Raw genomic sequence first — 23,548 nt, 5'->3', positions numbered from 1 at the left:
CATTGCGAATTACATCACAAAAATTGTTTTATGCATTAAAATGGTTATTGAGCGATTTTTAAAGCAATTTTATTAATTAGTACAATTACATACACATTATCAGTGCATTATAAATGGTGTCCTTAAATGAATGGTATATTCGAGGAGGAAGTTATTCACGTTTAGACAGTCACTTTTAGAAGTGTAATTAGAATTTCTATAGACACATAAATCTCTAAATTTAAGATTAAAAAATATTATATAAAATACCTATATTTTTCAACAGCTCGAAAGTAATTTATATGTATATTCACTAAGGTATCGTAAATTTGTAATTAAAATTATTTAAAACGATATTAAGCGAAAATCAACCGATGTTTCGCATAATTCCGCATCTTTTTTAATTGATTAGTAAACCAGTACGCAATCGAGTTTCTTCTAAATTCGATCTTCTAAGACTCCGATCTCATTAACATGTTACGTGCCAGACCGATCTTTGGTTATTTTCCGTTCAGACGTGGGGCATATATACTACACGTTATTACGAATAATAGTTTTTCTTATACCTCACAATTTTTTTAATAATGCAAACAACATAATTATCAAGAAAAAAGTGTATTGTTTAAGATGTATTAGACATCAAAGCAATAAACTTAATTTTAAAGGAATTGTTTTAACAAACACATGGTTGAAGAACATTTGCTCTACTAAAATTCCAAATGGCTTAAATGGAAAGTTCAGCGTGTGGAGGATACGCTCCATGCGGCATGGAACGTGTTAAATGTTATCCTTTCATATGTAATCAACTATCAATAATACGATACCGGAAGAACAATGAATGATTTTTCATAGGAGTTATGAGATTCAGTAGGTAACTTAGAATCAACAAGCAGAAAGATTATAATAAACAACTGATCACTATATAGTTTAAAATATAATTTCGGAATAAAGATGTTTGAAAACTAAAAATTTGGAAAATTTATATCTGAAATTGCAAAATATTTTGTCTCAATATGAATCTATAATCTACATTGCATTTTATTATTACTGGAAAGATGATTAAGATACCTTAGATTCGTAGAATTTGCAGGACTTCATTTCGACTAACTCATGAAATAGTAATGAGCTGTCTTTATAAAGATTTATGTTTTCATGTATATAATTCGCGATGGACACACGTTTGACCATTTGAGATAAAATTTCATAAGTGGCGAAAAATTTAATTTTCATGAAGATCCGACATATATATGATATGCGCATGCGCGTCTCATGCGCCGTGATGCAAAGAAATTTTCACGATTTTTCTGATTTCTTTATTTCAATCGCACAAAAATAATATAGTCATGGTTTCAATAATAAAAGTTAAAATTGCATGAGACAAATATGGAACATTTCGAATTTCACATTTGGGGAAAAGAAAAATTGTATTACCCATTCTTAAAAATTTATATATTAGGTAACTTAAATTTCGTAAGGATGGTTTCACGGCATTTTGTAACATCATTTTCACAGTATATACTATTATAGTATATAAAGTAGGTACAAAAAGTATTTCTGCACCACCGCATTTATTATATTTATGTACTATCTAATTGGACCCAACTATAATAAATCTTTGTATCATTTAGTAATACTTACAAAAATTTGATATTTTAAGAATTAAATGTAGAACAAAATAGAAAAACGCTCCTTTGGAAAATAATAGTATGTACACTTTATAGCCATTGTACACATATGTGCGTTTTCCGCATTACTTTCTTTAAAATTATTTCATGTCCATTTCAGAGGAAACTATAGTGATATTTCAAATTTATTTCTATTTCTGAAAGCTCAGCTTGATTATTTTAAGTTAATTGTTTCCATCATTTTTCGTTAATTATAAATTGTATCAGATGGTTATATTGTAATTGTATCAGACGATGATACATAATATGTGTATATATACACACTGTCATTGTTCATAAAACCAGCAATAATCATGGTAACAAAGAACAATAACGAAAATAAAAATCAAAGCGAATGGAGTTATAGACACGATAAGAAAAATACCTATGTCAAATGCAAGGAAGGCTTTAATTAAGTATACAGTATATAATGTATACTCTATGTATACTACTATTATACCATACTTTATAATATACTATATACTACTACTATATAATGTATACTACACGTATACTACTACATATGTACTATATATAATGTAAATATATATTCCATACATGATTATTACGATGATTAACTCAGGCCACGTTCAAGATCAATATTGAATTTAATAAAAGTTGAACTCGGATAAAGATTTTTATTGCATTAGTAAGTAAAGTAAATAAAGATATCTCATGAAGAAAAATATCGATTATTAAAAATTTCATATATTGGTATATGTTGGTACAGCCAATAATGCCAACAATACAAACTAAACACAAAAATTATAATTCAAATCGAGTAAGATATATTTGTCACAAAATTTAAATTTAAAATTGTATTTCATAACTTAATTCTCTTGATCATAATTTATAATTATTTTATGAAAAAATATTTTGTCAATAATAATATTTTTAATGTCATTAGAATATTGTTGTTAAATGCAATTATATAATGTACAAATAAGAGTTCATTAGTATGGCTTTTGAATAGTTCAGTTTTATCTCAACGATTCGATAAAATCGATACTAGCAGGTCTAGACCTGAAAACCGTGACTTTGCCACGGTTAATCACGTAATTGGTGAAACGCGGTCGTAGAAATTGCCAAGGTGCACTCGTAACTGTTTTTTAGTATATATAGTTTACCTATCAGTATTTACACATACAAATAAGAGCCTCTGTACTACGTTTCTACAAGAATATACTTACAATATATATACTGTCGGAAACAAAAATAACTAAACATGTAATGGAAGTAAGTATATATGCGTATACTTAGATATCAATGAAGTTTAATCTAACTAATACTAGCATTATATCTTTGTTTTATGTATACCGTTATATTACATAGATTATTTAGTAAATAATTGAAATTAACCTTGCATTTTGTATAAATAAGCGGTATTTAACGAAACTTTATCGATTCCTATTTCCTGCATCAACTTATTTTTACATCCTACTATATGTCAATCACTATTCAAAATTTTCGATTGGGAAGATTAATGGAATACATATATGTATATATACTTGATACCATGCATGTATATCTATTCACATTTTATTGAATATCGTCTCATAAACACGCTTCTAGACAATAACCACTGTAAGTGCAAGCTCATTTACTTCAAAAATTACCAACGTTGCATTGATCAATCAAGCCTATAAATAAAACCACCTACTTGTATGAATATACAACTCGAAGTATGAGTATACATATACTACACAATCTAACCTAATTTCGATTACTAATGAATTTTTACAGAAATGTTTCAAGCTCTATGTATATCAAGAATTTTAGATCTATCAACTATATTATATGCTTAGGAATGTAGGAAATATAGAGATGTAACATAACGTTAGGGGAAACCATGTTAGACGCTCATTTCGATTAATTGAAGTAAATTGTTTTTAATTTTTATTCGGGATTATTTAGAATTTACAATAATACATACATAATACAACAATTGTTACAGTATGTATATATGTGTATACTTGTCACAAGACAGTGATAGTCAATATTGATTATAAGCTTTATTCAAGTTCATTGCTTTGTCAAGCATTTGATTAACTATCATCTCAACAGCAATCGCAAAGTGTATGTGTTACATATTGTTTATTATATAAATTATTTCTTATCAAATTATCGTTTTCCTAGTTCCCACAAACGATCATTTTCTCAATATATCAAAGTTAGATATTTACGTCTTTAAATCTGTTATATTCTTTATAATAAAATATTTCGTATAGATTTGTACAAAATCTTTTTCCTAATTTCTAATATAAATTCTACTAATTGATAAACTTCATAAATAATTATATTTTTCCAAGATAAAGAATATTAGACATCTATATTAATTTGTGATAGAAGAATTTCATAATAGATAATAAACGCATGCGTGAAAACGCGACCAAGCAAATTTGGGTATAATTACACTACATCTCTATATTCTTAGATAAGCAACATGATATATATATATACATAAAGTAAAACTGAAAGAAAAGATATTAAGGAGAAAGAGAGAACGTTATTGTAAAAGCTAAGAGAAAACAGATCCGTAACACTTCGATCCGCTTTTAAAACGAATGACAGATTCACATGCGCACATCAGTCTATTTTCACATCTTAGATTTTATTAAAGAAATAATGTTAAGTCACAATTTCGTCACAAGCAACGACAACTAAAAATGAATGTTGACACATTTATATTGTTAAGATTGATTATTAATTAATCTTACCGTATTGTTATAGGAATCGTCGAAGTGTAGGATTGAAATATAGAATTGATTTTGGGATGAACTATGTGTGATGTATGTTGAGAACGAATAATATGAAATTTGGCTGACAATGAACAAACAAAACAACCAAAACACCCGAACGTTCGCAGAAGACTGACTATGTCGTTGCCGTTATGTTACGACGTACTCTCTCAATTTATTTCTTTCTCTGTCCCTTCTGCACGCAAGCGTACAGCACCGCACGACTTACGAATCGTCGATTGGCGCATGTTATTTGAATGTCTTATAATTAGACCACAACTTTTATGTATTTTTATATTTTTATGAACATAATTAAAGAAATGGAATTTAAATAGAGATTTGTTTCATCTACCAAATATTGTAGTAAATACATTATTTTATATATTTTACATATTTTTGTATATTATATGCATTTATATTTATGCCCTATCAAATTTCCTATAAATTCCTACCCATAATTCTATACGAGCCGCAGTCTTATAACTTTTCTATGAAAAAAAAATATATATATATTAATTTTATTTATAACCTTTTTATATTGTATACTATAAAATTGTTGTTAAATACGTTAAATATTAACACTAGAAAGACTATTCAAACCATTCTGACAGATGAACAAATTGGCAAAAATTTGTAATTCTTGCTAATAAATATAATTACTCGTAAAATTGTATTTTTAACAGTAAAGCAATATACATTAATTAGACCAACGTATATAAACTAAAGAAAAAATTCGTAATTATTCATTATTATATATTGTAAATAAATATTTACAATTCTGGAAAAATTAACTAAATTGTAAAGGTATATACATAAATTAAAATTAAAAAGAGCAATTGAATATTTATAAAAGGTGGAAAACTGATATTGGATATATGATAATAATGATAAGTGATGGTTTTTGATGTGAAAGATTATGAATTACTTAAATTCGGTATTAAAGAAAAGTTTAAATTTTTTCCCTAATATATCCGTCTACAGCAGCACTATAGAATTCAGTAATAATTTCTCTACCTCTAAGATTGCAGGCAAGACATAGCAGAAATCTGATATACCATGGTATGTTATACTCTAAAGTCATTAATTAGATGACTCACTGTAGGATAAATCTCACCACGATTGTGGATTTCACATTATATCTGCGATTTGCTATGGCGAATATATGTAAAAATTATATTTAACTTGAGTGATTCGATTCTTGAAGTCGATAAAAATGGATTTGACATTTTACAGAATATCCTGCCGCATGCTCTGTAATATCGATTAATCAGGGTTTTTATTACGCCCCCTACAATTTATAACATGGCGCGAGTGTAATTAGTCCTTTTGAATGCACTCTGTTTATTTAAATAAAATTTTAATTAGTGCTCGATTAAATAAACTTCTGGCCGTTGAATTGATTTATCTGAGCATGAAATACTATTATGTGGACGAGAAATCATAAGTAGTAAGGACATAAGTATTTGTCCCATGGCAGGTTCAAATAAATGTAATTCTATAATAAGTTAAAATCTAATACCACAGAAATGTAAATTTTGTTTTAGCTTATAAAAAATAGAAAATTATAACAACGATGATTATAATAAATTGTTGCAAGCGTAAATTTACAATGAAAATTGGAAAATTATTAAATTTGATTGCGTTATAATGAAAAAATCATTTTTTATAACATCGGCAAAGACCGTTGATTATCGGACAACCTTGTCAAGGGTATGTCACCTTCTATGTAAGGAGCATTAAACTTGGGAATGAACTGAAATAAAGTTGAATCTTTGTATAGTGCGGATCGAAAAAAATATATACCGTTAATATAAAATATATAAACCACTAATTGAAAACAATTCTATTGTTAACTCATAATAATATGTCATTAATATCTGTCTGTATCCACATCTGTACTATTGCTAATTTTCGAAACTGTCGATAAATTCGCAAAGCTACTTAATAAGTTCCCTAAACTATGCAATTCGCGTTACATACATTTTTTCTTAAAGATGGATTATCTATATCGCTGAACATTTTTCAAACAACAAAATCGTTTGTTTTTGTTATCATTTTCGTTCGGTCACATGATTTTTGACGTTACAACGCAACCTATACTTATGTATACGCATCATTATTTCGAACATGGCCGCGGTAGAGTACGAAACGAAAGACGATACTTCGACTGACTTGTCGGAAACATCGGTATTGTCGGATGAAACGGTGAAAACGATCGAGAAACATAAAACATCGGGAATACCTTTGCAATCGTCGTGGACATTTTGGTTGGACAAGTAAGAAGACTAAATTACTTACAATTTTGTAAATTTACTGATCCAATGTAGAGTATATTATTGCAGTGCGTATATAATTTCTTTTTGGTTTCATTTTTATGAGACATCAAGAAAATATTCCGGAGTAATGTTTACTTTTTTTAATATCGTAAAATTATTATAGATGATGGAAAAACTAGTTAGACATTCAAGAAAACAATATAACGATGTGAAACAGTATTAGGTGGTATTAATATCGTTTTATCTTTATTTATAATCTATATCACTATACGTCAATCTATATAGGATTTTTATGATAAAACTGCAGACTAATATGATTTAATATATATTCAACAATAATTGTATCTTATGTTAGTGTTTTATTATATTAATTCAGGAAACAGTTTTTGTTGTTTTGTAGATATTTGGTTAGGAAGATGGAATTGTTTGTATTGTATAAAGTGTACGTAATGTGCAATATGATATATTTAAATGAATAATTTCCTTATATATCTTCCTTTATTGTATGTATATTTTAAATAATATTTTCTTTGACCTTTTGTTATATTACAAAAGGAAATGTAATAAAACATAATCCTGAAAAAATTGAATCATTGTTTGCTCATAGTGTATATAGAAAGTTCTAAAGAGTTGGTAAAATTGACAGAGCTATTTCTGGCACAACTGTCGAAGAATATAAAGAAAATTTAACGAAGATTTATACCGTGAACACTGTGCAAAGTTTTTGGGCTGTTTTCAACAATATACCAAATGCTAGTGCTGTACAAGTAAGTATATTTTATAATATGTTGGTTAATATTGATATAAACATGAATAAATTGTTTCTACAATAGGTCAGATATAGTTATCATTTAATGAGAGATGAAAGATATCCATTATGGGAGGAACCAGTCAATCAAAATGGTGGAACATGGAGATTAAAGTGCCATAAATCTGATACTGTAAGTATTTGAATTGTCATTGTTATCTAACACATGTATATTAATAATAATAATTTCAGGAAAAGATATGGAAAGAAATAGTGCTTGCAGCTATTGGAGAACAATTTACTGATTCCGTTGCAGAAGGTGATGAAGTTTGTGGAGTAACTGTATCTATTAGGGAGAGAGAAGATCTTGTCCAAGTAATAACTTAGACAAAGTAAAAACTAGTTGAACTAAAGTCATATGCTACAACACTATGCTACAAAATTTTCCTCCCTTCTTTCCAGATATGGAATGCAAATGCTAAATTAGCATCAAAAGCTACAGTTTTAAACAAAGTTCATTCTCTCTTACCTAATGTAAACTTCTCAGAATTTTATAAACGTAAGCTTGTTAGGATTATATTTTTATATGTCTTTGTTTTTTATTCTGTTCTGTGATATTTGTATTTTATAGCACATCAATCACATCATGCCTATGGCCGTCATTGAAGAAGTGTTAGTGTTATTAAAATGTTAATATGTAATAATAAATGTTAATATAGGAATGCAGATGGAGATTCTAATTATATAAGAAAATTTCTATACATTTACTTTACTATAAGAGTTATACAGATTTTTAATTTGTTGATATTGAATTGTTTATTAACGTTAGTTAAGTATGTAAATCATTTATAAGCGTACAAATATCGCTGAAATTGTAACATTAAATTGTCAAATATATTTTTATATTTAGAAATATATTTCTGACGGTTTTATATTTATATAATAATGCAAATTATTTTGTATTATCCAAAAATTTTCCATTGAGTATCTTCTTTCATTTCCCTTGTATAAAATGCCTTTATTTCATTATCTATAATAAATTTCTTTACGATTTATTTGATTCATCTTGAAATATTCATCACTGACATGTGAAGATAATTTATAGTAATAAATATTAATTTAATAATAATGACACAGTATAAAAACAACCGCATTTATAGTATTTCAATAAAATAGGTGTAGGTATGCGACCCTTTTTGTATTCCGCTATACCGAAAAAAAGAAGAGATGGTGACAAGCAACTTTTTTCACATACTTTTAAAAGCAGATATTTGAATCTCTAATTATACGTCTATAAAGACGATTCGTTGCCCGGCTAAACGGCGCCAGTTTAACTTTTTACTGCTTTTCAATATTCCTCGTATTGACGTCAGTGAACGAATACCTCGAAAATTAAGAAGTTTATTCGTATACGAAACTCCATTAAACTAGTTTTAAATTGCATTTAAATTATGTCCCACACGAAGATGTTTCACCGTTTACATCACCCATGTATTCCCCAATCTTCAAAAAATATGCAAATCAATTATAGGCTTCTGTATTCTCTGTCAAAATTTTACTTCGTATTTTTCCAAAATTATGTAATACGGGTCTTTCTCCATTTTTTTACGTAAACTTTCTATCATTTTTAAACTATAAATTTTTTAATTTAACTATTGAACTAGACTTTAATATCATTTTTAAATTTTTAAATTTACGTATTGGACTAGTTTTAATTTTTAAATTTAAAATAATATTCTATATAAAACACAAACTTTTAATATAATTTTTAAACTAATATAGTTCTTAAATTTCTAATTATTTAATTAATAGACTAGTACGTTTTAAATTTTTTAACTTGATTCTTGAACTAACATAGGTTTTAAATTTAATTATTAAACTAATACAATTTTTAAACTAAATATTAAGAGAAATGCGTTACGATACAATATTTATTTAAACTTTATCAATAACTTTTTATAGTAATTTATTCACAAAAAATGCAACAGCACCAACACATCCTTGTAAATAGCTTCACGGATACATTCAAGTAAGTAGTATAATGCATGTATGTATATAGCCAAGATAAATAAGGTTGCGTTAATGTTAGGAAAACAAAAATAAAAACCACTGAACTTGGACGTGTGTTATCAGAAACATAAGTCATCATATGCAATTATTTGCAAAATACGAATTCCGTAACAAAAAATTCTCTCAATCTTGTACATTTCACCTTTCGAAATTGAAAATGTGAATAAAATTATTATATTACTTTTATTCGATATCTCTCATTCGACTAAAATGCTATTTGGCATCAGTCAGTAAAATCTCAGGTTAAAACGAATACTTGGAATTTCCTGAATTCGGAATAACGCTGTCAATAAGATTTGCGTAGGTTTGTACACGTGACCAGACGTACTGTTATATGTCTTTGGAATTCAAAACTTGTGAAATTTATTGCACTCATATGCAAAACCGTTCGATAGGTAGATCCGGCATTTATTTTCACGCTATCAGTAATTCTTCATTGGTATTATTGATATTGGGCCAATGGAGATCATAACAATTTAGAATCAGATTACTTAATTTTTGAATTTTTAATTTAATCTATTTTAATTACTAATCTCTATCGTTGGGAATGTACAATACAAAATAAAATTAAATATTCAATAGAGTAGTGATCTAAATTATTATAGTCATGAATAATTCAATACTATTTAAAAATTAATACAATGGGAGAATTAATTATCTCATATAAATAAAGATGACAGAGTAAGAAAATTTGTTTCATATAAAGTTCTTAATCGATGTTGATTTTCCTCTAAAAATCAACATTATATTAACTCGTTTCATTTACAATCTTTTTTCAGCCAATTTACATTGTTGAATTTTGACTTTTTCACAGTGTGATTATGAAAGGAAATTCCAAGAATTTAATTATGACCTTTTACGTCATAATTTCTTCTTTCATCTGGGTCCTAAAATTTTATAAAATTAGTCGATGGTTTCAGGAAATTCCTTTGATAACCTATCTTTCTTCTTACTTAATCATAGAAATTCTTTTGCACCTCTGATTTATGCAGTGGAATTTTGTAAAGTTTCTATTATTCTAATGCATTTTTTCTATCTTGGAAAGATAATATTTTCGTAATACATTTATATAAATTTTATACGTTATTTTATCTAATTTAATTTTCAACTTCATTGCTATAAACCAATACACAATACACTACATTTCGTTATAATAGTTGATTAAAATTGATATTTCATTATAATCAGCCAGTGATAAATCATGCTTCACGAAACGACGTAGAAATAACGTACCTAGTTAATTTATAAATAGTTAAATCAACTTTATTCAACAGATTATCATACACATCTACACATTAGCATAAGGTATTTTGTATTATGAAAAAGGTTAGACTATTCGTAAGTAAAGAATACATTATCCAATTCAAATTGAGAAGAACTAGATTTTTCCCATACACGAAATGACGATAGATAAATTATTTCTGTGTGTATATAATAGTAATTTTATTTCAAGGTAATTTATTGGCCAGGTATCTGCGACAACCTTTAGAGGTCGAAGAAAGAATTCTCATAAAAAAATGTAATTGTATCCCAATGATGAGCCTGCAGATCTTAGTATGATAAATTTAACTCATTCTCTAACAAATCGCCGTATCGAAAAGACGTGGCAATCCTCAGGAATTTTCAGCTATAAGGTTTCTACACTCATTAATCAATCCTAACATTGTTCCATATATAGTAGTAGTAGTAATTCTGCATTCCTTAGAGGCGCCACATTCTCGCATCACTCAGCGCGCCAAAAAATTCACGCATAATCATTTCAACTCGCTGACACCGTTACCGGCAACAAATCGTAACTCATTTAACTCTCTTCGGCTTCATTTCGATATACTGCGCCATTAAATCGTTGCATACTCATCTTTTTTTCTTATGAATTAATATTGTTTTTATACATTTGTAAGACGCGGCAAATATTTTCGTGGCGCCACATTATTAACCCATGAGGCTACGTTAGTCGAAATATCAATGTTTATTAGTTCTTTTTGTTTATGGAATATTTTTTATAGGATTAAAAAAAATGGGAAATTTTTCTTTGCATCCTGGTTGAAATAATCTCTTAATATTTAACAATTCTACAATTATTATAGATACAATTTTAGATTATTTAAAGGATTCAATTTAATACTTTAGTATAATATTAGAGTAACTTAAATATAAAAATGATTTGTTAAATACGTGACTTTTTAAGTATTTTATGTTACATCTACCTCGGTTTGAAAAAACGTAATTTTATTTTACATTAATACAAATACTTGAAATTCGCACCAGAAATTTTAAAAAAAAGTGAAACATCCTGTAACTATTATGTCAACCGGAACAAATTCTGCACCTCGCTATCTCGGATGACTATCGGATTGTTGTGATGAAAAGCGGAAGCGATTTCCATAATCTTGCATAACGATATTCATTTCACGATTGACAATTGTCCTACATTCCATTTAAACGTGACTGACAATAAATAATAAAAACAAACAATAAAAATAAAATGATATTTTTTGTATTAATTTGTTTATTAATATTTACAAAATTGTTTTAGAATAACAGATAAAATATTCATTGTATAAAGCGGATTCACTGTTTTCCTCTTTTCTATAATAAAACAAGCGAAGTATACATTTTTATTCGATCAATTTAACATCTAAATGGGAAATAAAAGCGAGATGCACTTGTAACAACTACAAGTAATTCATAGTTCGCGAACCAAGAAAAACGTTTGTCAAGCTTCACTGCTCAGTTTTGTGAAAAAGTTAAATTGTTGGAGGGGCAACATTTTTATCTAACATACTATACATATATTTACATATTAAAAATACTAAAACATACATTTATATAAACAAGTATGAAATTTCATAAATTTAAATAAATCAAATAATGAATATAAATTAACTACTTTTTACATAGTAATGCTCAAAATGTTTTAACTACACCACCTTTTAAATACAAATGTTACATTATAATAACTTAATTAATGAATTTTCTTGCTAACGTAAAATAGTAATAAGCAAAACATCTTGATTATGTGGAGTAGGAGATCACTGCAAAGCTGAAAGGCAAACAAAAATAAAGAATATATGTATATTAGTTATGTTGAGTGAAATAACTTTGTAACTTATTCTATAATTCTCCTGGTTATCTTCTCATCATCATGCAACGTACAAGTTCTAGATTTACCTTCATTAGACTTTCGTTAGCATCTTAATGCATTTTTCATATAGCTAAGAGAAACATAACCTTAGGAGACTGTAATTGATAAGAATACAGTTGATCAATTAAAAATCAATCAGAATTTATCATTGAATTCTTTTACTCCCTTACTCTATATAACGTAGCAAGGAAGTTTCTTAGGTTCACAAGATTTTCATGGATGAAAATCATAGACAAATTGTGCACATGTAATCATGTTGGATCATATGTCACGAATGCCACAATCAATAGATTTGGAAAGTAGAATGACTCATCAGTCAACGAATCACCATATATGATTTTTCTAAGGTCATTCATTTTCAAGTAAATTGTTTTTCACAATCAGTTGTTTTTACGCTGATTTACCGATCGAGGATATATTACAATTACATTCATGAAATTGTACAGCAGTGATTTTCAACCATAAAAAATAAACCATTGAACTTTTATACGTGCATAATTTTATTAAATAAAACAAGAATGAGCTTCATAGAATAATAAATTCAATATTTTGTGTTTATATAATATTCTTTTATTAATCATAGTCATGGAGTATAATTACAAAATTTGGTTGTTGAACTTTAGAGTACCATCTATATTATAGGTTATGTTTTTCGATATATAGGAAAATGATCGAAATAGATTCTTAATAAAATTGACAAACTCAAAATCATGGTAATATAAATTAAGATTTTGAGAATTTGAATTCACACAATCCTATATATATGTTAATTTTTAAACGTATTATCTTTTTAGTTTTGTACTTAATTAAATTATGTTATGATCTTATTTACTGCTACGACGAGTATTCATGCCTTGTAACAATATAAATTTTTATAATAATAAATGCAGAATGTCGTTTTATAAAAATTAATAGTGGACTGATTTGTGTTATAATTTTCATCTCCCAAATTCATAAAGAATAATTTGAGAACCACTGTTGTAGATCTATTCTTATAGGATCCGAATGACATAATAGTTGGATGACTGCATGCTGACTGTTAAATGTGCAGCAAACCTACGAGATAGTTGAGATTACCTGGAATGACGCTGGTTACAGTAATTGACTTAAACAGACAACCATTCGCATTGTCTGTATTTAACTGCACGAATAATACAAAATACGTACAGGGCTTCTTATTCATCAACGTACACTTGCATCGACACGAATATGTGCGTGAAAGTATGTTTGTGATACATATTTCAATTCTCACATTCGCTATTATCATATAAAAGACTCATCGCCAATTTTTCTTTTGAAGTTTTCATAAAGTTATCTAAATTGCTCATCATCTTAAATGAAAGCTTGTAGAAATCATTTTCAGCATTAATAACGTAATTGTACAGACTTGAATAATATACTAGATTATGGATTTTTATACACTTTTATACACATCTTTATTAACATAAGTTTTATCCATTCAGGGATACATATAACAACTGTGTACTTCATTTTAAATATTTCTTATGTTTTTAGACTTACATTTTTATACTTTTAAAGATCTTATTATTGTTCTATATTATTGTTCTATATTATTGACCTCTAGTAATAGAATATATTTCTATAATGTAAATAAAAAATCATTTTATTTGAATTGTACCTCTTTTTGCGTGGAAATTCCAAAAAATTGCGATGTGAGTGACTGGAAACATTTCTAGGCGAATATTGATTTATAGTTCGATCATTGACCTACGTCACGTACGTCTTTAAGTAGCCATAAACTTTTATACGAAAATAAATCATATACGTACATGTATTCACACTGAAATAAATCATAGTAAATATTTTGAAAAACACACCATGAATGCGATACAGAAAATCACGTATTCACAATTATGATATTTCATTTTAAACAATATTTATCTTTTAATATTTGTATTGTACTTTCATTCTTTTATATGTGGAAATTCAATAATAGTAATTTTTGGCGAATAGAGTTAGGACCTTGAAGAATGTGATTTTAAGGGCTTATTGTTAAAGTAGCTAGAGGAACCTGATAAGCAAGACTGGATCCTTTCATGACAGTGAGCACCACGGACTTCCTCTTACATATAAACTCGTTTTCAATTGATTTTCTCTGTGTCTACAATTTTTAATTCTATTGTAAAACTCTCATAATTTAATGTACCAAATAAACAAAAAAGTTGATATACAATGAAACCTTTTTTTCTATCAGGTTCGTCACCTCATATTTAAAATATTAAATTTTTGTAGTTATATGAAATTACTATTACATAATACAAAATTTAATATACTTGAACCTAATTAATTATTATGTAAATGCTGTAAAAATACAGTGTAATAAATACAGTGTGCCAATACCTTTTGTAGGCATTGTATTTTTGCTATTATTGTATTACATATATAATCCAATGAATCTTAAAAAATCTATGAATTAAAGATTTTGATTCATAGAACATAAAAGTAATGAATATATTTTTTGCTACACAGAAGTATCTATTAATTAGGTGACATCCTGGAAAGAAGTAAACATTATGGAACAAGCAGTGGACTCTGTTCCTGAAAGTAGGAGTGGGGGATCTGGTGTTTCATGGACGTCACTGGCATACAGAACATACATATAACCGTGGTTTGAAGGAAATTCAGCCAGTTTGCAAAGACCATTGAACGCGATAAAGTCGTTTCATCATTTGCGTCCATTCGAGTCCACGTGAATTTTATCCAATATTACTACTAATATTTGATTAGTTAGTAAATAATTCTTAATTTTGAGACTCGTTATCATATCATTTGTATATATATTCTGAATCATTAAACAAGTGTTTTCGTTGGTAGTATATCTGTGATAGATTGAATTCCCTAGATTAACAATACGTATAAAAAGTGTATTCGTGAAAGCTACTAAAGATAAGTGAAATAGCAAATATGAAGATTCTGAGAACTGCTATGCTGTTCACCTTTGTTCTGGGATGCTATACCTTGAGTGTCACTGCTTCTGCGATTCCCATGTGGGAATTCCTCTCCAGGGGTGAGAAAGTAAGGATTCTTTTCATTTCTAAATTGAAGACGTTATAGAGTAAATCTTTCTCCAAAAAATTATATTTGAATAAAATTTGATTTTTAATTGTTATTTTAATAATCATTTATTGAGACAAACACTACTTGTATATATGGAACTTGGATTTGCATTATTTAATCTTTCAGAGATAAACTTATTGTTTATTTCTATTTCACTTGAATCTTAAAAAATATAGGACTGATATATTTTGTACGAAAACTAAGTTCTTTCTTTTACATAAAATAAACTTCGCACCACAATAATCTATGGATAATATCAACAACAGCAGACTTTCACCGAACACGATCGAGTGCATTCGCTGAAAATGCTCTGCTCGTGCACTTGTGCAGACCCGTCGAGTGTAATTGCGTGAGTGCGCATCGGACGTTGACTTTTCTCATGACATTGTGCCCTTCTTCTCGTAATACTTTTTTTTTTCATAGAAACGGTCTCAAACGCTACAGTTTGCGATCAATGATTGTGCCATCTGTTGATAGTAGCTCTGCCTGTCAACAATAGCCATAGAAAATTTAGAAAAATTTAATTCATCAATTTTTTCAATAATCTTTTTACAATACAATGTTGATTATAAAAGTTAGAATTTTTAATTCATAAGACTGATGGAGATTGTTAATCTCATAACAATACTGTTTATGAATGTCAAATATGTGGAAGCAAAATTAGTCAATCATGATTATTTGTTAATATGTTTTTTTATTTTTACTTATTCTTTTTAAGATTATTTGAATCTTAAAGTAGCATATAAGTACGATAATTTATTATTCTGAGTACATTTCTATATTTCTTACAGTCGCTAAACGGGTTACTGTTTATCAGTGAAGAAAGAATGTGGTAATCAAATACGGTAGCAAGAGAACAAGAGAGATATGTTACATTATTCTTCAACATTCTCGCATTGCACATCCTAATATATATATGCAGTTCATTAAACTCGGTATAAAAATTATTATACATTTTATATATCTATATATATATATATATACACAAATTAAGTATTTCTTATTCTAAGAAGAATTTTTCATATCAATTATTAACATTAATTACTTAGTAAGATATTATATTGCATCGAGGATTTTGAAATTAACTGTCCAAATCAATAAATGAATAACTTCTAGAGCAGTTAGTTTCAAACTCCTGAATGCAACATAATTTCTTAATATATAATTAATATCGTATTAATATTTAATCATAATAATATTTACAATATTAACTAATATTAAAATTCCTATTGGAATAATTTAATATAATAATTTAATAAAGCTGTAATTATCCAAACACGTGATAATCTTGGTAAAAGAAAAAGGCGTGAAAATCGCCTTATGCGCAATATCTGTAATATGTTCGTAATATATGTTGGTAAAACTGATTGCACGTAAGTTGAAGTTCAAGAACGTGCTCTCTATCTATGGAGAGATTGAACTTGTAACTCATATTAACGAATCGACTTAAGATATTACAATATATCTAACATTTCTAACATCTGAAAATTTGTTAATCTTTATGTTCATATAGAAAGATTGTCATCTGTATTCATTTTCTGTTCACGGTAATTTTTTATCGAACGATTCTCTGTCCATTTACTCTCTTATTTCCGAAATCTTTTAAAAAATAACACAATGATCTACCATCGATCACGCAGCAAATTTATGTAGGTCAGCATCGGAATACATGGATGTACGAACGAGCACAACTTGTCGAGATTGAAACTTATCACTTTCTATATCGTACATAAAAATATTTTCTTCTTTATAAATATCACTTTTCTATGTGCATGAATAAATAAACTCAAACACAAAATTAGTACATTTTTAAACATTCTATTGAAAAAGTAATTGTTGTTAAAAATTATATACTTTATTTTAAGACAAATTTCTCAAATTTCAGAATTTATCTTTATATGAATATATGAAATAAAAATAAAAATTAAGACAAAAAAAAAACAGAAATAAGTATTCCAAATCATAGAATTAAATATTTCAAAATCTAGACATACGAATTCTGAAATATAGAAATAACATTCCAGAAATAAAATAATTCGCCTAATATAATTGTATAAATAATGAATGACAAAAATTATAAAAGATTGATTCATCAAAAATATTACTACAAAAAATGTCTACGAAAGAAATTGTATCGTTACGCAAGTGAGCTTGCCAACACTGTTTGATTGGTAACACTTATCGATTGTCATTATTATTAAATTTCGAAATATTTTGTTGTTGTCCAAAAGACGTTACAGAAATGTCATTAGAAATTCTAAGGTTGAATATTCGCGTAATCGTTGGACCATAGATAGAGCCAAAAGTATGTGGACATCGATTATTGTGCTTTACGTAGACGCACCACGAACGGGGGCATGTTTCACGTGGCAGACAGAATTTCTCGTGACGAAAAATAAAAAAACGTGTGTATCGCAATCAAAGCCCGATACGTGATGTACGGTACAGGCTGCGACACGCATATATATTTGTTTGTTATAACTGTAGTGTTCGATATCCTGTATGTTACACATTGCCGAGTTTCACCGGACGCGTGTAGAATGCATTTGCTCCGACGGAATGGAAAATAGCTTTCGCGATGATCATCATGATGATTTACTCAGAGAAAAACGTATCCATCTTTTGTATACGATATGTATGAGCTATTCACAGGTCAAAGTCATTAACTCCCTTTTTTGAAATTTTAGTACTAAAGCACTTAATTGATGTTTATATTATATAATTTTCTTTTTTGGCAAATAAACAGCTCATATGTTGATCTTCATAGTTTCATTTGATATTTGATTTAACATAAATGATGCTGTAGATAATATCCAAGCAAATTGGCTCGCAAAATTGTATTCTGATTGATAATGTAGTAAAATAAAAGGAGGAAAAAAAGGTTTTATTAGTACTAAAGAATAGAATATTGAAAATCGATGTTGCAAAGATATATTCTTAAAGACTTATATATTTTAATAATACAATATTTGAATTTGTTCATTGTATATATTATATTATGCATAGTGCTTTATATTTGAACCATATTTTAATAATATCTTAGAAATGAAAGGGAGAATCTTAGAGATCGGATTTAAGAATGTTACTCGGCGGGAAATAATATTTAGGAATAATTAAACGAAATATTTGCAATCATTATTGAAGAATTACTTCTTCTTGTCACATAATATTTATTTGGTCAGTAACGATATATATTGCATCGAATATATATTTAATATTGAAAGAGATTATTTAAATTTCTTTTTAAAGATAACCTATAGAATGTTTAATTTCAGGCGAGTTACTTGTTAAGGATGTTCAGCATGCAAGTAGCCAAGTATTGTGCGGATTCATCCATGCCGGATTGCAACAAAAATTTGTTGGTTGCCGGGATGCGGAACTTAGCTAACATGGACAACAACATTCTCGATCAATTGGATCCATATCAACGTGATGCGAAAGGACTTAGTAAGATTTTCAATTTCGCTGGAATAAACATGGAATAAACCGAACATAATATTAAAAATTAATTCTATTTACGTTAACTTACTATTTCTTGTTTATAGTTTGGCGGGCCATGATAAAAAACGCATATTTTCCAAGACTTGCTCCTAAGCCAGATGAATTCTATTTCTCCATCGGAACAGATTCATTAGGTATGTATTTACAATAAAAATAAAATTTTGTAAAGATAATAGAAAGGTAAAAATAGTTTAGAATTGCATTCTAGGATCACTTTCTTGACCTTTGTAATTTTCTAATTGCCTCATAAAGTTCATTAATACAGATATTTACAGTTAAAACAAGATGTCTAAAGATGATAAAATGGGAAAAACATTCTACAATTACATTCTAGAATCACTTTCTTGACCCCTGTTAATTTTCTAATTACCTTATGAAGTTCATTAATACAGGTGAAAGTACTAATTGACAAGAAAAAAGAACAGAACGAAAAAAACTTGTACTCGAACCGACTACATAATAGTCGAGAAAAATGTTAACCGTGAAAATCAAGTTCGCATGACGTTTGTTAATGATTAAAAAGAAATGTAAGCGTTGAAAGAGATTATTATCTGCACGATCCGAAATGAAGGAGAATAAATACTGTTGTGAGAAAGTTCCAAGTCTCAATCGCGCACGTTCCACTATAGAAAGTTTTTTTTTTCTTTAACCGAACGAGATCGCGTTTGATAGCAGAACGGTTGTTTTCAATTGGACCAGCTTCTTTTAACTACACTTTCACCCGATCATCTAAACGAGTCAACCGAAGTTCGGGGAGGCTTTTTGGATGCTATGAAAAATGTTTATTTACTGCGAGGATCTGAGAAATCTCATTCGATGTTCTAGTTTCCCCCGTAAACTTTAGAGAAAAATAAAAGAAAAGAAATTAGAAGAGATGTTAGATGGAAATTTATTTTAATTCATCTTCAAGACCTTCTTCTTCAGGTTGATATTCTAATTGATTTTATTGAATTTCTATTGCCTAGATCATTGTGTATATAGGTTTATGATGTAAATTTTTTGTAAATGATAGTACAATTGTAAAAAAGGTGATATTACAATAGCTACAAGAAGTAGTAGCACATCATTGTATTTATTATAATTTTCAAACTAATTAATTAAATCCAAGTATATTAAATTTTACACGTCTATAAAAATTTTATGCTATGATAATATTATGTGGGACCTAATAAGAAAAACATTTCATAGGAAAATAAGGGATGTGTCAGTACTTTTTATTAAAATAATTTCTCTTTTCAATTATGTTGCGAATTATGTCTTATTTTATATATCTATTGAATTAAATTTAACAGGTAATATAGTAAGAAACTACAAGTTTTAACATAAATCATAATTTTTCTATGAAAAAGAATGTACGAAATATTCACCTAAAGCCTATTTAAGTTAAATATGCCAGAAAGAGATGGAATTTTTAGTCGTTTTAATTCTTGCACGTCTCTTCCAAAAGTCCTTGCGCAAAAGAAACATTCGACAACGATCTGACGGAAGTAGGAAGTAGTATCATGGGATACTGACATAAAAATATTAGACGTCCAATTATCATAATGCGGAGGTCATATACGCGAAAAAAGGAATGACTTTTTAGTCACGTATTATTCCGTTAGTAACATGAGTTTAGAAGTCAATTATGCTAAAAATATTTACGATCAATGATAATTCTGTTCTAGGAAACGTATTTGTTTATTATGATAAAACTTAGTATCAGCATAAATGTCTCATTATTAATGGACCCTCAGTGTCATGCTGCTCTTTTGATTAAAATTTTAGACTTTTGCATAGCTGTTTAATTACGTGATTACATTCATTTATTAACGTGAACAACAAGAACATGAATTACTTAAATCACAATGTTAATTCGGATTAAGCAATTATTTAATATTATAATAATATTAATTCGATTATTTAAATTATTGATAGATTCGTTCTCTTCTTTAAGATTATTGATTATGTTATAAAAATTTTGACGCAGTTTTCAGACAAACAGAATAGTTAATCAATTTTGTTAATAGAACTATTTAGAAGATCAATAAGTTCTTCTCGAATCTTTTAAGAAATAGCTTACAATTATAAAAATCGTTAGAATATACAGGTTGAAAGGTTACTAAAGGCCATTATGGGAATCTCTTTCTTCATATCAAATCATATAGAGAAATTGCGAAGAGAAATTTAAAAGTATAATCGCGGGAGACACATAACTGATCTTTTTAAGCAATTTGAGAATCCTGATTCATATCAAGCGAAAATGAATTATCTAAAATAATTTTGCTATTCTAAATGTATACATTATTCTTACTTTTTTCATAGAACCATTTGTAATCGGCTCCTAATTTTAAAGAAATCATATATTTATTGTTCTTATTTTTCAGCTGTCGGTGATAGCGATGTAAACGGCATAGGAGAAGAAACAATGGCGACACACGATTATATACAACCATCCTCTGAGCACACTGGTCCATATCTAGTTGGACCAATGGTGATTCGAGTGTATCCAGATGGTCGACCGGTTCCGGAAGACACAACGCGTCCTCTACCTCGAGATGAAGATATGGAAGAATTCAGGCGCTCTAGAGTACCTTCAGTCGAGGAAATTAAAACTGATAGTGAATTCTATGAGAAACAATTGAAAGGAAACTCATTTGCGGAAGCCAATAGTCATCGACGGTCTCAAGAGGAATCTACTCGATTCCGAAGTAGTCATTCACCATTTAAGAGACGATTACTTCAAGAAGTAACTGCAAAGCGTAAGATACGGCACCATTGAACAGGAAGAGTTTGGACTGGCGATAAAGAGTCGAGGAACCTCGTCATATAGGCGGCTATAAAATTTGTTGAATGTTGTTAGAAGTAATGACAGAATAGGAAATTATGTTTGTTCTTCAGAAAGTTAAAACTATTGAAAGATATAGGAAGAGGTAATGAATATACTGCAGATTTTTATGCATTTATAGGAAATTGCACAGAATGCACACAAAATATGAAAATATATATAAAATGATTAGATTGTCCTAAAAGTGTCTTTCTTTTACAGACACGTCTTTTACAACGATGCATCTTTATACAAACGCGAAACTTAATCTGTCGAACGTTGTGATCTTTATTTTGATAGAACAAAATGAATCATACGTAATTCGATAAAATAATATAAAACGGAAATGTGCATCCATTATTTCCTTACAAAACAAAAGTAACTTTTCGGACGACCTAATACTTGGCAGATAAAACGATATTTTCATTGAAGTTTTCGTTTTTAATTATATTATCAAAAATATGAATTTGCATAAAAATCTGTAGTCTCTGAATGAAATTTACTTTGAGATGTTGAAAGTCTTATATGGAAAATAATATCTTCGGTAGGTATAATGAAGACACATTTGCAAGAATTTAGTCAATTTATATTCTACTCAGATTCTATATTCAGAACTGCCGTGGTTATTTCTTGTAGTTATGAAAAACTGATCTTTCATAAAAGAGATAGTTGTTTGTTATAGATTATAGTTGAAGATTATTTCTTGATGAAGAGTTAATATTTCAATCATTTAGTCGTTTTGAACAATTTATTACATGTAAGAGAATGAATGGAGAGTGATACTTTTCGATAATTTTAATTGTTTATGTGCACATTGTTAGATAATAATCTCGTAAAGCTTAATAGCGATGAGTTTGAAAAGACTGCTTTTGATAATGGTATTCATATGTTTCGTGTTAATGATCATACCAATTTCTAAAAACATTTACTACAGAATGTAATATTTAGGAAGTTAATTGACGATTGGTCGACGGTAGAATCGTTTGTAGTTTTCAACCTTAAATAAGTATATTAATAAGTACTTCAAATTAGTATATGTACTCCTCCTTTTTTATATTTCTGCACACTCTTTTATACGTAAATAATGTCGACCATGAATGTTGTTAATCACACAGTTTTCCATTAATTTATTATTTATTTCATCATCTATAAAAGTATCATTTATTTTTACATTGATTTCATTTATAATTTCACACACTATTCAAATAAGCATGAAAATAGACCAGTTCTTTTTGTTATTTGAGATTTTTCCAAGTCTCAATTAGATTTTCAGTTGTTTTGTTTGCTTTTAAGGTACATATCTTTGTGGCATAAGGGAACTTACCTCGCTGAAAATTTATTATTTTTCATGCTGAGTGAATATACGTACAAAAGTCATAATATAATGAAATATATTTTTGTGTATACAATAATATTTGCGTTCGTTAAAATATTATATTTATTGCAGTCGTGTAATAAATTTCGAAAACGGTGAAAGTGACGATTTGTAAATATATAATTTGAGTTTTGGTATTTTATATTTTATGAAAATTTTGTACATAAT

General features: G+C 28.1%; 3 protein-coding genes and 1 long non-coding RNA gene across 13 annotated transcripts in view; 2 read left to right on the top strand and 2 right to left on the bottom strand.

The window, feature by feature from the left end:
• Nucleotides 1-4,527, bottom strand: part of LOC122569754 (ATP-binding cassette sub-family G member 4) — a 36,458-nt gene extending 31,931 nt beyond the window's left edge. For all 7 annotated transcript variants that reach the window (XM_043731299.1, XM_043731298.1, XM_043731300.1 and 4 more), the window contains exon 1: nt 4,361-4,527. The gene's annotated coding sequence lies outside the window, so the exon portion shown is untranslated. The remainder of the gene's footprint in view (nt 1-4,360) is intronic.
• A 1,964-nt stretch (nt 4,528-6,491) lies between these two features.
• On the top strand, nt 6,492-8,322 carry LOC122569758 (eukaryotic translation initiation factor 4E type 3-A-like). Of its 3 annotated transcripts, none has more exons than XM_043731312.1 (6): nt 6,492-6,657; nt 7,304-7,424; nt 7,491-7,598; nt 7,658-7,780; nt 7,868-7,964; nt 8,037-8,322. In XM_043731312.1, exons 1-6 carry the CDS (start codon nt 6,509-6,511, stop codon nt 8,069-8,071), a joined length of 633 nt encoding a protein of 210 aa, XP_043587247.1. In that variant the 5' UTR covers nt 6,492-6,508; the 3' UTR covers nt 8,072-8,322. The 3 variants fall into 3 exon arrangements, 2 of the variants coding, with proteins under 2 accessions (XP_043587247.1, XP_043587245.1); XR_006317571.1 differs by having other exon boundaries at nt 6,493-6,657; nt 7,658-7,797; nt 8,037-8,131; XM_043731310.1 differs by having other exon boundaries at nt 7,868-8,322.
• Nucleotides 8,323-11,763: 3,441 nt separating this feature from the next.
• Nucleotides 11,764-15,040, bottom strand: LOC122569127. Its single transcript, XR_006317337.1, has 3 exons — nt 12,791-15,040; nt 12,647-12,715; nt 11,764-12,518 (listed from the first exon to the last, which is right to left on the bottom strand). It is a non-coding gene; the product is annotated as an uncharacterized LOC122569127 (long non-coding RNA).
• A 70-nt stretch (nt 15,041-15,110) lies between these two features.
• Nucleotides 15,111-22,249, top strand: LOC122569126 (rhythmically expressed gene 5 protein). 2 transcript variants are annotated; one of them, XM_043729673.1, is made up of 5 exons: nt 15,641-15,656; nt 16,490-16,633; nt 18,974-19,145; nt 19,244-19,333; nt 21,566-22,249. In XM_043729673.1, the coding sequence occupies exons 3-5, from the start codon at nt 18,992-18,994 to the stop codon at nt 21,958-21,960; spliced, it is 639 nt and encodes a 212-aa protein (XP_043585608.1). In that variant the 5' UTR covers nt 15,641-15,656; nt 16,490-16,633; nt 18,974-18,991; the 3' UTR covers nt 21,961-22,249. The 2 variants fall into 2 exon arrangements, with proteins under 2 accessions (XP_043585606.1, XP_043585608.1); XM_043729671.1 differs by lacking the exon at nt 16,490-16,633 and having other exon boundaries at nt 15,111-15,656.
• Nucleotides 22,250-23,548: the final 1,299 nt, after the last annotated feature.

The sequence above is a fragment of the Bombus pyrosoma genome, linkage group LG7, assembly GCF_014825855.1.
Source record: "Bombus pyrosoma isolate SC7728 linkage group LG7, ASM1482585v1, whole genome shotgun sequence".
NCBI classification, from domain to species: Eukaryota; Metazoa; Arthropoda; class Insecta; order Hymenoptera; family Apidae; genus Bombus; species Bombus pyrosoma.
Note: the sequence above shows the minus strand (reverse complement) of the source record. Positions and strands in the feature narration are given on the sequence as shown.